General features: G+C 34.1%; 1 protein-coding gene across 3 annotated transcripts in view; it reads left to right on the top strand.

The window, feature by feature from the left end:
• Window positions 1-18,459, top strand: part of LOC129800713 (eukaryotic translation initiation factor 5B) — a 151,376-nt gene that overhangs the window by 52,880 nt on the left and 80,037 nt on the right. For all 3 annotated transcript variants that reach the window (XM_055845311.1, XM_055845310.1, XM_055845312.1), the window contains one exon: window positions 15,422-15,498. In XM_055845311.1, the coding sequence (XP_055701286.1) occupies window positions 15,422-15,498 (77 nt within the window). The remainder of the gene's footprint in view (window positions 1-15,421; window positions 15,499-18,459) is intronic.

The raw sequence follows: 18,459 nt of genomic DNA, 5'->3' as shown, positions 1-18,459 counted from the left end.
AGAATGAATTAACAAAAAATACAAATACAAAATAAAAGCCAATTTAATAACGAAGAGGCAACCGAAAACCCCAAATTGGCAACCTACGTAGTTTTGAAGATATCTCGTGAAATGTGTACGAAAACTGGAAAAAATTACTCTAAAACCGGTCGCACTTTTTAGAGCTAATGTCACCCTCCTTGGTCTAGAAGTGTTTCTGCTTGAATGTAAATATAAATGGCACTTTATTTGCACAAAAAGTCGTTGATTTTTGAAGAATTCTTATTCAGTTTTGAATTTTCATTCACAACAAATTAAATACCTATACATTTTGACTCAATTGAGCTCTTCGATATTCGAATATTCAGCCACCTTACGGAATTTTATGAAGTAAGAATGTCTCTTTTTTTGGCTATTCGAATAAATCTTCGAATGTTTCAAACTCTTTTTGTGAATTGTAAGACCAAAAATTTACTTCGAATTTCGAACTAGAAATATGTCTGCTAAAACGCGGACGCAATGAAGAGTTTTGATGCTATTCCTTCTTGAAAGTTAATCCGGTGTTCGTCGGATAGGAGAGGAATAGCCCAGAATAAAAGTCTTTTCTTCCCAGAGCTTTCGGTGCACTACGCATCTTCTTCAGTGGTCGAAAATGTCGCAATACATCTGGGGCAACGTCTTAATTCGGGACAGAACGGATGTCTTCATTGGGTACAGATAACACGAGTCACACACTTAACAAAAATTCTACAGCGAGAGTCTCCTATTTTTCCTATTTTCTGCCTATAATCAATTTTCTTTTTCTTGGCGCTCTATTCTGGATTTCTTTGTGCGGGAAATTTATTGATGCTATTCCAATGAAAAATGAATATAATATTTTTTTTTTATTTTACTGTTCTCAAGTGCTGCTACTTAAAATATTCACCCCGGTTTGTACTAAGGTTATCTTGTCGGGACCCCTTACTCCCGGTCACTCAAGTGATCAATCCAGCCCCCGAGAACTAAAGTCTTGTTCATGGGGTGGTCTATTTCAGGAGGAATTCATCTCTCTTTCCTTCGATCGTGAATGAATTCTATTTCGAAATGGTGATTCCGAATCAAAATACCCTGGTTTAAGAGGTTCTTTAGGGTCAGACTTTCTCAAATTATTCATTATTTTGAAAGAACTTCTGTCCTTTAATTAGCATATAAACGTAGTCATATTGAGTGGTCTGACAAGAAAGAAAAAAAAAACAGCTCTGGGGCATTAAGAATATTTTGCTGAGCGCAAAAATTGTCATGTTCTGAATGTATTTTAGTGATATTGAGCATATGTAGTGGTGAGATAAATTTAACACTTCCTTCATATATTCATTTCCGTTAAGTTAGCTATTAGCTACTTCCGGTTGTTTATAGAAGAGCGACATAACTCTGTGTACATGGTATCAAAATACAGGCAAATGTCTCAAATACTACCACATCAAATTCCCGCATGATTCTGAATTTCTAATATGGTTTCTGCTTTGCTAATTCATTCATTGGTTTTTCAAATTTAGCTTCTCATTGATATATTTTTATGTGTGACATTTTCTGGAAAAGCCATCACCAATTTATCAGGGAATTCCATTCAGGAAATCACATAAATCTAACATTATTTTTTTTAATCGTTCAAACTGATACGTTCACGGTGATAATTGAAAAAAATCTTATCTGTCTCAAGGGATTATTGGGTTCTTCTTTCCAATTGTGGAATGCTTGGAGAATGTCGTAGAATATCTAAAAAAAAGAGCTTCTTTTAGAAATAACCTTAGAACAGTTAAGAGACATTTTGGCGAATTTCCAATCTGGGGTAGATTAAGAACAATGATTTTTTTTCTCTATCATGTTGCCGCAGTTCAGTTGACCGACTTTTCCAGTTTCTCGCAGAAATTTTCAAAAAAAAAAAAGAATCAAAATTGTTTTGAGTTGAATTATTTTGCTCAGGGTTAATCGCTGATAGTGCAAAATTGCGCTAAAAGATTCAATACGTGATTACAGTCACGAAGCAGTGTTTTTCCTTCTTTAGAGAGAAAGTTTGGAATATAAATATACCTCAATATGTGTAATTTTATCAGCAATTTTCGATAGTGTTTTAAATAGACTGTTTCACGTTTTCACAGTTTAGATGTGTTACTTCACATGTTTTTCTAATGGGAAATAAATATGTTTTTTAAATGCAATATTTAAAGTTAGTATGAGATTTTTGAGGTAGAAAATTTACAAATTTGATTTCTATTCTACATTAGATATCGTTATCATCTGTCTTTTTGCTAATGTAGCTGTCAAATTGACGTTTTGACATGTCAATGTGAAATGAAAAATTGTTGCTTAAAAATTATTGTTAATCCAGTACTCAGGAATTAGATTATTCAATATTTAATCCATTTTAGAGTATACCTTGTACAGAAATGTACAGTAGACTCTCTCAAATTCGGGTATTTGGGACTTAAATTTCATCTAATTTATTCAAATGTCAACATGACAAATAGTCCCGAAAACTGTCAATTTTGTGTAATGACCACTACACACTAGTGCAGATGGCTCATAACAACCTGAGTAAGAACTTTCCATAGTTTTACTCCGGAGCTTGGTTACTAAGGCGACGGTAGCCGCTATCATACAAACATTAAATTCCTTGACAATCTGTATCTGTCAAATTTCCGTTTTCAAAAGCTCTAGCTGAAAAGCAGTATCTGAATGAATTGAAAATTGAAAGTGAAATTGAGGAAGTTTTAACCAATATTTGCGATATTGACACAACAAATTGTTTAAGTTTGCACAGAGAGTTGTTAAAATTTCTTCAAAACACAGCTCTGTCCGATATTCAGTACTTCGATATTCGAATGACAGCTGTCAAATACTGACGGTTGATGAACTCAATTTTTATTTTAACTAAGCACACAGTTTGCCCACCGTGATTAAAAGTGTTATTTTTTATTTTATCAAAGTTTTTGATACATCATTGTGATGTAAAATGGAATGGAGATACACCACCAAGAAAAATCTTTTGCTTTTCGGCAGAAAATAAATTTACACTACAAAACATAACACTATTAACCAGATTCAAAAAATCTAATTGCTATGTTCACCTTGAATCAATCGGATATCGAAGAGAGCTGCGTAATTTGACATATTGACATAATATTTGACATGTGGCCATATTAATATACAAACATTGACATTGACAGTGAGATTTTCCGAAAAACAGTTTGGTCCAAAAGAAATGTCAAAATCTTGCATTTGGACAAAAAAAAAATCTAAAAATCAATGTCTTAAGATCTTTATGTATTTTTTATTTAATGTAACATTACTACAAAATATTGATGATTGGATAAATTATTTTTTTTTTATTTTTGAATTGAACCTCTATATATCGTTGATATTTTTAGCTTAATTTCCCCTTGTCATGTTTGATTTTGTGCGTACAGTTTATATTGAACAAAACTTTAATTAAAAGGATATAGTTTTGACATATGGTTGTCAAAAATCGGATTTCGAAATGTCAATTCTGTGTCAGTTCAATGTCATATCGTGGGTTGCATCGAACATTGTCGTATCTGCATTTCTTTTGTGTAAGCATTTTATGCACGTGGCGACGTCTGTATCGTAGCTTACATCAAATGCAAATACAAAACAAATGTAGATACGACAATGGTTGATTTAACCAACAATATACCGGGAAAAAGGGAAACTGTTACATATGACAGATACCGTGATAGAAGATTATAATGAACGTTTTATTCTGACGACCGAATTTGCTAAACAAAACTCAAATTCAAAATATAACCGCTGAACAAGCTGTCACGGGGATACAGCGCCATCTGATATTCCATTAATGCGTCCATTTCAAAATGTCAATGTCAGATATTTTTTATTTTATAGATCTGAAAGCCAGGGGACAGAAAATTAATTTATAAAATTTCACTTTGTGTAAGTTGTGTCAAATCAGAGGAGCCAATACAGTATGGCCCCGATATTTTAAACGAATTTATGTATCTTTATTATTTTTTTAATTTTGTAATTTTTGTAGTTACTATTAGTTATTATTTTGTCTGTTATTCTAATTAAATGGGTATTTTAAAATGGAGCTGTCAAAGTGACATTTCAGATTGTCAATCTTAATTAAAAGCATTACAGTATTATAATTATGTGTAATGTCTTATGAATTCATTACGAGAAAGTGTAATGTCCATCCCATTACAATTATTTTTTCTTCTCCCAAATTTAGATACATAATTGACGTTTGAAAAATGTCAATGTCAAATTTAAATATAACGACAAATTTTGATGGTACGGGTACGCCAAATTAATTTTTTATGAATGAATATTGTGTGATTGTGACGTCTTTTCCACGTAGATGATGCTGCTGTTTTCTCACTTTTACAAATATAGCTGTCGTTAAGGGAAATGAGAATTAATGGCATTTTCTGTGAATGGCACGTCTCGCAAAAATACATTATACGTGTGTGTTTTTTTGGGTTGAAAACTATGTATATAGAAATAAAAAAAGGAGAGAAAAAAAAACAGAAAGAAATTGACTAGCTGAAGAAATAGAGATCTGTGCGCTATAAGATGCATTTCATGTCTACCTCTGCTTCGTACATAGTTGCTGTTTTGTGAGATTTTACGACGGGAAATTACCTTTCTGAAAAACATTCATAAATTAAATTATGCGGTGTCATTTAACGGCAATATAAAATATAAAATGTGTGTATGTGTATGCATTTAAATCCAACGCATTTTTAACATTTTGTCGTGAGTTTTTGCTGACTAAAGGCGAGTTTTGCCTGGGGGAGGTTGAAGGGGAACTTCTTTATATTTAAATCAAAATGTTTTCTCCAATGTCTTGTTTGGAGTTGGTGTCTTCTCTTGCCAGGCCTCATCAATTCCTTCACCACGCACTTGACACAATCCACAATTTTATAAAATGTGTCTTCACAAGAATGTTGACATTTAATGGGGGATTTCTCTTTTGTATTTCTATTTTTTTTTTGTTTAATGCTCGAACTCAGAAGAAGGGAAATTATATAAAACCCCTTAATTATTTGATATCTACAAATCCTTAACTCCTTCATCTTTAAATTTATGGATTTGACGTTTTGATGTCCTGATCTGCGGAAATTTAATTCCGAAGAGGGTAAGTGTACCAAATTCCGGCCAGCTTGCAATTTCGGCCACCTTTTTTTTCCTCGAATTTCCATGATTTTTTAGTTTTTACATACTCTAGAGATTATACAATGCAAAAGAATAACAAAAAATGTAGCTTCGACAAACGAGATGACGTGAAAAAGACATTGGAAGAATTCCTGAAGGGCAAGGAACTATGAGAATGAAGGTGGCCGAAATGGTTCGCGGAAACCTCGTATTTTACATTTCGTATTTTACATCTTCGTATTGCACATTTCGTATTGCGGAAACTTCGTATTTCAGCACATTTCGTATTTTACCATTTCGTATTTCACATTTCGTCTTTCATACATTTTGTACAAAAATTGAACATTTCGTCTGCCATACATTTCATTCAAGCATATCAACCAATAAAATAATAGAATTGTAGTTTTATAAGGTCAAGGGCGCTATGCGCCTCGGGTCTAAGTTTGAAGTCGAACATCATGCTTTTTAATTATTCATTTATTTAAAATTTTTATGTAAATTTCCAACTGCTTCAGCAAATATTTCAAATTTTACCACCAAGTCTGAGAAATATTGGTAAATGTTTACAATATGCTCTTAAAACCCATTTGAGCCTTTTATTCATAACTTTATCAAGACATTAGATGGAGATTTTATAAAAGGGAAACGTGACCATTAAAATGGATTTCATAATAATTCCTTAAGTTTTTTTTTGTAGATATATCTTGTGTAGCCGGGCTTTTGCCCTGAAAGATTCTTTATGGAGACCAAAGCTTTTCGCGGCCAATTGCCCAGCACCGCCCAGGCTCTGTGCCTCCATCCGATCTCTTCCAGGCCATGTTACCGACTGACTGACAGTTATCTCTTGTCTTATCTCCTGTTATCCTGTTGACCAAGGCCAAGCTCACAGACGACGAGCAACCGAACCAGTAAAAGGCCTTGCTTAGAGCGGGAGGCGGGAAATATGAAGTTGCTGCGAACAGGGAAGGGATAGCCGAGCCATTGCCGCTCTGTATTATTATTATTGGATATGAGATGGAAAACTATTAAAAATTGACTAGATTTCGAGCAAAAATCACTGAAGACTAATTGGACATGAGTCACAGAACCAAGTTTTACCAATTTCGAAGCCCCATTTAATAACTTAGGCCCCATTTTCGAAGCAAAATATCGGAGTCCATTTGACATTTCAAAATTTAGGTTATGTTTCGTTCTTTTAGCGATTTTAATCATTTCTTGGACTGTTTTCACTAGTTTTTCATCACTATATGTTAAAAAATTACTTGTTTTAAGGAATTTGTGTGGTAGTTCCCCCGACACCTAAAGCTTAAAATCTCCCGCTTGTGGCATTCTTCCGTTTCGTGATGTTATCATTGCCGGCTAGCGCCGCTTGCTCGGTTCGATCCCCGCTCACCCTCAGTGTTAGTCGATCACTAGACAGCGAGAGAAGAAGACATTCTCTCCAAAAGTTCGAGAAAGGAGTTATCTTACTGCCCATTCAGTCAGATTAGTTTCGGGAACAAGGGAAGAGGGGTTGCGAGCAAGTGAGAGCAAGCCCCAGTTCTGCCTACACGGCGGGCAAAAGTGGATTTTACCTCCACATTTGAATGTTATTTTTTCACCAAAACTTAAGAAATTATCGAAAAACTAAGAAAATGTGGGAGCATTTCGCATGCAAACAACTGAGCATTCTCAAAGTCGCACACTAACGCAGCTATCATCAGCAGGCTGTCATACACGCTCACTTCCCTATCCTTATTCAGAGCGGCAATGGCCGAGCTCAATTTCGCTATCAGGAGGAAAGTTTCTCTAACACTTAAAAATTTCTATTTTTTATCACATAAAACTGCAGCCTATTTATATGTTACGTTTTTTTGCCAAACATTTTTTTTAATGAAATCCGTACAAGAAAAAGTATGCGGCTGTCGAAAATTGCATTGAAGTAGTCGTAAACGACTATTCGAACCGATCTATAATTAAATTTTTGCGCGGAATTTCTCAAAATTTTCAGTTTTCACTATCTTAGCAATAAAATTTTTCTATATAAAGTAAAATTTACGAATTTTATTTTCTTTCAACTTCGTCGTATTCCACATTCAGATATGAAAAAAACCAAAGGCACGGAAACAAAAATATAGAAAAACAAAACGAAAGAAATAAAAAGAATATAAAATTAAAAAAAAAAAATAAAAACGACACGTCTGACACAGGGTAAGGGGACCCAGCATTGAGCCATTAATTAACGCCCTGGTTTAGGAACTATTTCAGCCCTAATCGGCAAGGTCTGAGCGGGGTAGGCCCGAATTAAGGGCAATGGCTCGGCTATCCCTTCCCTGTTCGCAGCAACTTCATATTTCCCGCCTCCCGCTCTAAGCAAGGCCTTTTACTGGTTCAGTTGCTCGTCGTCTGTGAGCTTGGCCTTGGTCAACAGGATAACAGGAGATAAGACAAGAGATAACTGTCAGTCAGTCGGTAACATGGCCTGGAAGAGATCGGATGGAGGCACAGAGCCTGGGCGGTGCTGGGCAATTGGCCGCAAAAAGCTTTGGTCTCCATAAAGAATCTTTCAGGGCAAAAGCCCGGCTACACAAGATATATCTACAAAAAAAAACTTAAGGAATTATTATGAAATCCATTTTAATGGTCACGTTTCCCTTTTATAAAATCTCCATCTAATGTCTTGATAAAGTTATGAATAAAAGGCTCAAATGGGTTTTAAGAGCATATTGTAAACATTTACCAATATTTCTCAGACTTGGTGGTAAAATTTGAAATATTTGCTGAAGCAGTTGGAAATTTACATAAAAATTTTAAATAAATGAATAATTAAAAAGCATGATGTTCGACTTCAAACTTAGACCCGAGGCGCATAGCGCCCTTGACCTTATAAAACTACAATTCTATTATTTTATTGGTTGATATGCTTGAATGAAATGTATGGCAGACGAAATGTTCAATTTTTGTACAAAATGTATGAAAGACGAAATGTGAAATACGAAATGGTAAAATACGAAATGTGCTGAAATACGAAGTTTCCGCAATACGAAATGTGCAATACGAAGATGTAAAATACGAAATGTAAAATACGAGGTTTCCCAATCCCGGCCGAAATAGGGCACAAAAGCTACACAGTAAAAAAATGTACAACCACTATCGTTGATAATTTTTGCACGAGGGAATGATGGTGAAAAAGAACCTTGTTGCTTGTTTTCCCACAACAAATCAAAAGAATATGCATTTTTAGTATTCGAGACACTTCGAAATTCGAATGGGTAGTACTTCGGCCACCATGCGGAAGAAACGAGAAATAAAAATGTCTTTTCTTTGGTTTTCGAAATCGATCTTCGATGTTTTTTTTAACTCCAGCTGTGAATGGGAAGATAAAAGCTTTTGAATTTATTCTACACGAACAAATTTCGCAACATCTGACCGCAAATGAACTCCTCTGTGCCTTTCAGTCGGGTTTCCGTAAAGGTCACAGTACTACTTCTGCCCTTCTCAAGGTAAACCATGACATCTCTTCAGCTATCGATCGTGGTCGTTTTGCGATTCTAGTTCTTCTAGATTTCACTAAGGCCTTTGATAGCCTTCCTCACGACCTTCTTTGCTACAAGCTGTGTAGTCTCTTCAAATTTTCTTCGTCTGCAATTGCCCTCATTCGATCATACTTCTCTGGTAGATCACATGTCATCAAATTTGGTGATGAAACTTCACCACCTGCATTCTTAAGTAAGGGCATTGCTCAGGGTTCAATTCTTGGCCCTCTGATGTTCTCTCTCTTTATAAATGATTTACCTTCAGTCTTGTTAAATTGCCTATTTCATCTTTATGCAGATGACCTTCAAATCTATGTGGACGGTGATCCTACTAATCCACAGGGTGCCTTCGATCTTATGAACTCCGATCTTATGAACTCTAATCTTTCCAAAATTGAGCACTGGGCGTTGCTGAATGGTTTGCTTCTAAACCCTAAAAAGTCCCAAGCTATCATCATTTATAAGAAAACCCCTTCATTTGATTTCTTTCCTCTACTCCTACACGGAGATATTATTCCCATCGTAGATCAGGTTAAAAACCTTGGAATAATCTTCAATTCTACGCTATCTTGGTCAGACCATGCTACTTCAATTTGCCGAAAGGTCAACTACTCCTTGTATACCCTTAGGCGCTTCCGGGACATCACACCTTATGACACTCGCTTGCTCCTCGCGCGAGCGCTTCTTCTTCCTTTCTTTACTTACGGAGCAGAGCTTTTCTTTGCGGCGGATAGTGACACCATTCGTCGTTTAACTGTCTCTTTCAATAATTGTGTCAGGTATATCTGTGGCTTAAATCGCCAGGACCACATCACTCCCCATAGAAATGTATTTATCGGCTGTGACCTTATTTCTCATTTGAACTCAAGAGCCGTGCTCTTTTTGTTTCATTTGCTGATTTTTGGGTGTCCTGAGTACCTGTCGGGTCTTCTGGTGAGGGGGGGTTCGGCCAGGGTTCGGGGACTCATAGTGCCTAAGGTCAGGAGTGATTGTCTGTACCGGTCACTCTTTGTAAAGGGTGTTGTGCTCTACAACGCAATTCCCAGTGACATACGTAGGTCCGCGGATGGAATTCGGAGGTTTTTTTCGAATACAGGCTGAGTGAATCTTAAAGAGGCATCTTTTCATCTTATCTTTTTTTCTCCTCTTTTTTCCACCTTTGTTTTTTTCTCTTTAACTCTGTGTTCTTTTGTTATTTAATTTTAATTTTCTTTCTCTTTATCACAATTGTAAGAGGGACGAACCCTATTTTGTGATTAAATAAATATACTATACTACTATACTATACTATACTAAAGTCTTCGATAATTGTACAATGGGTGTAAACAGAAGTAGATTTTGATTCTCCAATAGTGTCTTGGATAAGAGGTAAATGGAACTCTATTTGTATAAAAAGTCGTTGAAATTCGAAGAATTCAAATTCAATTTCGAATTTTCATACAAAATTTTCGAACAGGGTGGGGAAAATTTATCAAATATCACACTAAAATGCTGGCAAAAGAGTTGCTCAGTGATTATGGAGTGATTAAATACTGGGGCGAGAAGAGTAAACATCGTTGTTCTGTTTTTTTCCTCACAACAATGTGAAGACTGTCAGATTTTGACACTTGAGCACTTCGAAATTCGAACAGGATGTAACTTGCGCCACCTTGCGAAAGTATTAAGAAGTAAGAAAGTCTCTTTTTTGGATCTTCAAATAGATTTTCGAATTTTTCAAGATCTACTTCTGTACGGAAAGAATAAGTCGAAAGGTTTAAATCGGTTTGGGTCTAAATCGAATAAAATTCGAGCATACTGCGAATTTACTATTGCTATTCTTTAACGAAAAAAGAATTGTGATGCTGTTTCGCCAAATTGACTTACAATATGGGGAGTGCTGGGGGACGATCGTGATTTTATTGCTCTATGCCTGGGAGGTAAAAGATCCTGTTTCTCTTGTGACTGTATCGTCTGCCACGAGATGGAATACAGCCAGATGATTATTTTATTTAAATGAGTTATTTTGTGTCATAAAAAACCAAACATTCCCCCTCAAATGATTATTTTAGCATCGTGCAAGGTGAAATGAATGTTTGATGAATTTTCTCTGGGGTTTCATTCATGGTTGATGATAAAAAAAGTAAAACAGGCCTAAGAAAAAGTGTGTGAGACACGCGCTCTAAATTGCGCTAAAGAGTAATGAATGAAAATACCTCTCAATGAAAAGGCGGTGTAGCAATGAAAAATTTTTGCGAGTGTAGAAAATTGTGTGTATAGCAAAAGAACACAGAGAGAAAAGTAGGGCAATTGATATTGTGTTTATCACCTCAGTTTCTAGATTAATTATGATTGATGTTGAAGAATTGCCATGTTTTTTCCTTTCAGTCATGAAATTTCCTTTCATTTTGCCTTAGTCTTCCTGCCTTCCCCAGGAAATATTAAATTACATGTAGCTTCTGGTTTTTTGTCCTCACCCACATTTTTTTTCTTTTTGTAAATTAATTCTACGTTCTACTTCTGAGGTACATCCTCAAAAACACGTGGAAAATTCTGTTTAGTTTGAAAAGAGGAAAAAAAAATTGTCACGATGAACAAGTAGGAATTGGTGAATTTGTACGAGTGATGTCCAAATTGGCATATCTTTTCCACCTTCTTACTGAATTTTTGTTGAATGAGAGTTGGAATTAATGAATGAATGGCGAGACTCGAGTGATTTTTTTCTTCATTTGTGAATACAATGAATGTGAGAATTTTTTTTTAACCAAAAAGACAACATTTATGGCGGCAAAGTCTCTGCAACTTCCCACACACGGAGTGTGGTTTAAATGAAGGAGACTGACCAAAAGTTTATGCTAAATTAAGGGGTATTCATCGCTGAAAGTGCGATGCACCTGATTTAGCTTATATTTGAATTTTTGAATAAGTGTCATAGTGACAGAAAGGCAGTTACTCAAAGGAAATTGTCAAGGGGTTTTGACAGAAAGATTGTCATGACAGCAAGATCGTCGAGCGTAAGGCTATCATACTGACAGTAAGGTTTTCTCCAGTTGAAGAATTCTGTAACAGTTTGACAATATCATACGGTAAATTTAATTTTTTTAATTCGTAAATTCGACAAATCTACTCAAAAACTAGATTCATATCAGTTACTAAGAGCTTCATAGAGCTCCTTGCAATAGCCATTCGATGTTCATTGGGCTTCAACGCTGTCATGTTCCTAAATTTACCGCGAAATTTTGTCATTTGACATTGTTATAATGGTACAGAAATTTCACTTTTTGGACTGTTAAAGTGACAGGAAGGCTGTCATTCTTAGGAAAATTGCCTTTTTGACAGAAAGATGGTCATATTGACAGCAAGGTGGTCGAGCGTAGAGTTTTCATACTGACAGTGAAGTTTTTTGCAGGTTTAACAGATGTTTTAATTTTTGAATAACTGTCATTTTAGCTGTCAGAGTGGCAAAAAGACCGTCATGGACAGCAAAATTGTCATTTTGACAGTGAGTTTGTCGTATTCACAGCAAGGTTATGTTGGAAGAAAAATACTCTACACAGTAAAAAAATGTGTAATATTTTACTACTATGATAGTGCAAAATCGACCATTTTAGTTGTTTAATTTAAAAATGTTTAAAAAATGCACAATAATTTGCAAATTTATTGTCACGTGATTGAAAATTACCACTATTATAGTTGAAAATTTTCAACAACGTTGTTTAATTTGAAAATGTGTAAAATTTTAACACTATAATAATGTGAAATCGGATAAATTAATTATTTAATTGCGATCTGTGTAAAATTTCTCACTATTATAGTCATAAAAAAAATTTCAACAATGTTTTGTAATTTAAAACTGTTGAAAAATTCTAAAAATTACCACTATTATAGAATGATTATACTTTTTTACATTATTATAGTGTGAAATACACAACTTTATGGTATTTTTTGTCACATGATCAAAAATTAACACTATTATAGTTTGATCATAATTTTTCACACTATTATAGTGTGAAGCCTTGTGTATTTCAACTAAAGTTGTTGAATTTTTAAACAAAGTTATTGAATTTTCACAAAGTTGTTGAATTTTTAAACAAAAGTTGTGTAAAAATTGTTGAATTTCTATTTAAGACATATAATTTAGTCGAGATGTTTTTCATTGTGCAAAAGTCATATAGAAGATCAAATATTTATATGCATAATAAGTATATCGTGAAGATACGAGCATCAGATGTAATTATCTCGCATTAGGGAGGATCGCGGGTACAGGAAAAAACATTAAAAATGTCCAAAAAGGCAAAAAGAAACTAAAATAAACGAAATGAAATGAAAATTCAACAATTTTTGAGTTTACACACAAAAATTCAACAATTTTTAAATTCAACAATTCCAAATTCAACAACTTGAAATTCAACAACTTTAAATTAAACAATTTTAAATTAAACATTTTTTCCAAATTTAACACTATAATGGTGATATGAAAGATTACACACTATAATAGTGGTAATTTTTTTTACTGTGTAGAGTAGAGTGTTGACTGACAAGTTGATAATAAGGTTATCACGTTGGTAGCAAGATTGTTATAAAATTTAACAGTATTGTTTTTTAAAACTCTCAGAGTGATGGAAATATTGCCATTGACAACGAAACTATCGTATTGACAACAAGAAAAGATATGATATTGGTGGCCAAGTGCTTGAAAGTAAGGTTATCACATTGACAGTAAAGTTTAACAGTAATATGAAATTTTGAATAACTGTCATTTCGACTGTCAGAGTGACAGAAGTGGTATCATTATCTGCGATATTGCCGCAGTCTCGTTTAATAAAAAGGTAGAAGAGAATGAAGAAAGTAAGGTTAACATACATATTGATTGATTGTTAGAAAGGTTGAAAGCTCGGCAGCAAGATTTTCGACAGGTTTGACAGTAGTTTTAATTTTTAATCACTTTCACATTGACAGTAAAATAATCATATCTATATTTAAATTGTCATTTTGGCAGCAAGATTGTCATGTGAGCAGTAAGATTGTCATTTTATCAGTGAGGTTGCCGAGATTGAGGTTGTTATATTAACAGTAAGGTTATCATATTGGCGGAGAAATTGTTGCCAAGTTTGACAGTAATTCAAATTTTTCAATTATAGTCATGACGACACTGAAGGTTTTATATATCGTAGTGTAATTGTCATTTTGGCAGCAAAATTGTGATGTTATCAACAAGGTAGTTGAAAGTAAGGTTCTTATATTAACAGAAAGATCGTTCTTTTGTCACAATTGTTTTTCAAATAAAGCAACTAGGGTAAAGTGGTACAAGTTGGACAATGGTACAATTTAGACAGGGCTTTTTGTCTTGATAAATTTAGTACTTCATTTTTATTTGTATATTTATAATGCTGTAGTTTTATAATTTGGTTCCTAGTACTTAAAAACAAATTTTGTACTGTATTTATTAAGAATAAAGGCCATGTCCAACTTGTACCGGCGAATTGTCCAACTTGTAACACTAATTCCAAATTATGTCACTTTACCCTATGTTAAATTCTTTCTTTTCAAACAATGATTCATCAGAATCTTTGCGTAAATGATCCAAAATGAATGGATCATTTTTAATCTTATCCATGTTTTGCGGAAAATTTTTTTGAGGTTATGTTTATTAGGAATTTGAGGTTATGTCGCTCCATAACCATCACTTGTTTGATAGTTATTAAGTTATCGATGGATTATTGATATATTCTATATGTTCTAGACGTTCTAGAAGTCCTCAAATATTTGGTAAAACTGTTGGATTTTCTCCTTCTAAAATAAATAGAATAGAATTTTAAAATAGTTGTAACTATGACAAACGGTAAGATGCTAGGTTTATGATCCCAAGTGTTTCGGGTTCGAATCCTCTCAAGTCCTCAGATTTTTTCGCCATTATGTGTATTCTAATTCCTAGGTAATACAGGCAGTGTGCTGAACTGACACTATTTTGATTGTTTTTCCTACTACATGGGTTGTTTGACAGCTGTCAAATTGATAACAGCGCCATCTTGAGTGTAACATTGTATTAATATCTAGAATATCAAGTTCGGTAGGTTAGGTTCTGTTAGGATTTAATTGTCAGCAATTAATTGCCTTTGCGTAAGACCATGAGAGGAAGATGAAAAAACTACCAAGCACCTCAATGAATTTTCTTATACCTTTATCTCCATTTTAATCATTTCATGCACATTTATGTTTTAGTTTATTGTAATTCAGGTGGACGTTTTGCTGCAATCTTTTTTGTACCATCTGTTTGTATGTTTGCTATCTGTGGCAGAAATCTGCATATTTTTCTTCTGCCAATGTTTCTTATGATGAATTATATCTGGAAGGGTAAAAAAAAGGCTTCCTGAGAGGACAGAAGAAATGGTAATTTTCTTTACTGATGAAAGATGGCAATTTCCTGCTGAACTTTTCGAAATCATTAGAATAATCAACAGCATTTGATGATAATCTATCATGCTTGATGATTCAATTGAATGTCTTGAGTTTAAGCTGCATGGGTTCGCGAGTGCATTGTTATCTAGGCGATAAATTAGAGAATGTCACTCACGTGTGTCACCTAACAAACTCGTGATAGTCAACATTTGAAATATTGCGCAATGATCGATTTAATTTGCCATAAATATAAGCCAAAGATGTTAGACAAATGGCATCAATTGCTGACTGAAGATGTCTTCATTAATATTAATTGGTAAATTAAAAATGTGCTATTGGGAATTAAGTCTTCTTTTTTTTATTTCTTGTCTCCTCAACAGTATTCTGGCATACGAATTGGTCCCGTGGTCAAAAGAGATGTTATGAAGGCGTCAACGATGCTGGAACATGAACCACAGTGAGTATTATTTTATTTTAAATTAGTCTCCTAATCTTCATTTGAATATACAACAAACATTTTGATATATAGCGATTGGAAAGGTGAGGCACGTGAACACAGTGAGAATTTCTTGAATTTTCAAATTCAAGAATAGATTCAAAAAAAAAAATAATTTACTTGGAATGAATGTGACTTGAGATTCTTCACAAACTTTTTAATGCTAATTTAGTAAAAATTGTACTTACTGCATAAGGTCCACCCCTTAAAAATAGGCCACGCCCCTTTTATTATTTGTGGTCAAAAATGGTTGAAGAATTTGTATTTTCAAAGTGCAATAGTGATAAGCTGCAGTAGTGCACTAACAAAACACAACGATCAATTCAATCCTGGGCGTGTTCCAAATGGTTACGCCTAAAGAAAAATTGACCACACCCCCAACTGAAGTTGTATTAGTAAGAGATGCCACAGAAACGGGAGAGTTCATTACCATCAACCATCTCCCAAACAGTGGACAAAATTTAAGGGTATTTTGTGGGAATATTAAATAAGTGGAAGGTGCGCTAGGGTGGGATATTACTTAGGGTAAGTGTGCCAAATTCCGGCCAGCTTGCAATTTCGGCCACCTTTTTTGTTCCTCGAATTTCCATGAACGTTTAGATTTTACGTACTCTAGAGATTATACAATGCAAAAGAATAACAAAAAATGTAGCTTCGACAAACAAGATGACGTGAAAAAGATATTGGAAGAATTCCCGAAGGTCAAGGAACTATGAGAATGAAGGTGGCCGAAATAGGGCACCAAAGCGATGTCTATATTTTTATTCATTTTAAAATGTATTAAGAATGATTTTAGACAAAATAAAGACGGTAAACTCTTTACAAGGTTCCAAGCAACACTCTTTCAGAAGAAAGAATAAACAAAATAAATTTGTATTTAAAATATTACATTTCAAACTTGAGACTTTGACGCTAGCATGCAACTATGCCGAAATTTGGCACATTTACCCTACCGTTTTTTTTTGTTGGTTCAGCAGTAAAACGTTTTAGATCTAATGCTCATCTTCACGTCTCTTAAATCTTCTAACTTCATCAGGCAAGATTTTAGGCAAATTTTACTGCTCGAACTCAACTTGTTACCTTTTCAACTTGTTACCGTTTTGGAGCTTAAACGGTAAGAGATTTCAACTTCCAGTCTTCCGTGACCCTCCCTTCTAAAAACATTATCTAGAAAGTTATTTTCCCATTTTTCGTCCACCATATCCAATCCTATGAAACCAGGTTTATTTCTCGAAAACGATTTCGTTCATTTTTGGATATGTTTTCGGGGTAGTAGGGTGGCGGCATTACTTGTGGCCACTGTCTTTACTTATGGCCTCCCGACAAAAAACTTTACAATGTAAAAAAATGATTTCGGAAAACCTCAAAATTAAAAATATTTGATGTGTTTTAATAGCAAGTCACATTTTTTCGGTTTTCGGAATCTTTTTCTGACAAAAATTGCGACATGGCCATAAGTAAAGACAGGCCACAAGTAATGCCGCCACATGGTCATCGGTTATATTTCGTAATATTTCAGACATTTTTAGTATTTTTTTTCTAGGAGTTGTACAATGCCAAAGAAATAAAACAAAATTTTCGAAGAGTTCTGGAAGGGTAACAAGCTTTGAGAAACTTTGTGTCCGATATTAGATACAAAGCCATATCAATATTTTTCTAAGAATTTATTTTATAGAAAACAAAGACGATAAGATAACTCTTCAGGTTCGAATAGCATTCCTGAAAAAGGAAGAACCAAAAATTTTAATTTGTATTAGAAATAAATACGCTTCAGACTTGAAAACATTGGTGTCCGAAATTTGACACACTTACCACAATTATGATTGATTATTGAAAACAACTGCATGCGTTTTATTTCGAAGTGTTTATTTATTTAAAATTTCTTTCACCTATGATTTTTATTTAAATACCTAATTCCATTTAATGTCTGCCATTAGCTTTCGGGAAAGAGATATATAGTTTTGAACTTTGAAAAACCATTTCTGGTCTGCGCTGTTCTTGAATTTTATATCAATACGATAGTCACCCTTTGGTAGTTCAGGTGGAAAGTTGGTGGAATCAATGTTGTAATCCTTCACATAATATGTGTGACCCTGTTTGTAAGATTCATGATTTAGATATGATTTTTTAATTTTTTTTTTTGGATAACCTTTCGCATTGGACATCCTTCATCATGAAGGTTGGTAGCTTCCTTTAAAGTACTCCAAATTAAATTGATAACCGGTGCTGACTTTCCTTCCTTAGCCAAACCACAAAAATCTTCGGTTACATCAATTAAAAATGGCCTATACACTGTAAATCGGTAAAATAAGGTAATCCTAACCATGGGATTTATTACATCGTATTGAAAAATCACTTTAGTTTGGATGAACGTAGTTGTCCGATTTTTCAAATTAACCGTACAAGAATAATTGAGGTAATTCTCAACAAGTTCACTACATTGGGTTCTCTTGACTACGGCATCGTACATCAACTAAAATTAAAAAAAAGGAGAATTAAAAAAAAAAATAATATAATATTTTTAAATACTCACTGCCGCTTTAGCAGCAAGGAACAACACAAAAATTACTAAAACTGCTTCAACTCTTACAATCATTTTCAAACTGAAAGTCTAGCTGAAATGCTTTAAGTTTTTAAAGCTTTAAAAATGCGCCGGATAATCTATTTTTTGATTATTCAATTTAGTAGAAAAAAAATTAAATTTTACATTCATAAAGATTCTTGATGGAATAGGATTCTTTGCAATCTCAGCTTTTATGGTTTGAGGTGAAATTCAACATTGTCTGATTGGGTCCAAATTTTGGATATACACAATTTGGCACTCATAGATCACGAAAATCATATGCGCTAAAAATCAGTTTTCGTTTTTCGTGTGAGATGCTTGTATTCTTTTAAACACCCCAAATCCGTAAAATTTAATCG

Source organism: Phlebotomus papatasi, chromosome 2, assembly GCF_024763615.1.
Source record: "Phlebotomus papatasi isolate M1 chromosome 2, Ppap_2.1, whole genome shotgun sequence".
NCBI classification, from domain to species: Eukaryota; Metazoa; Arthropoda; class Insecta; order Diptera; family Psychodidae; genus Phlebotomus; species Phlebotomus papatasi.
This window is presented reverse-complemented; position numbering and strand designations above follow the sequence as displayed.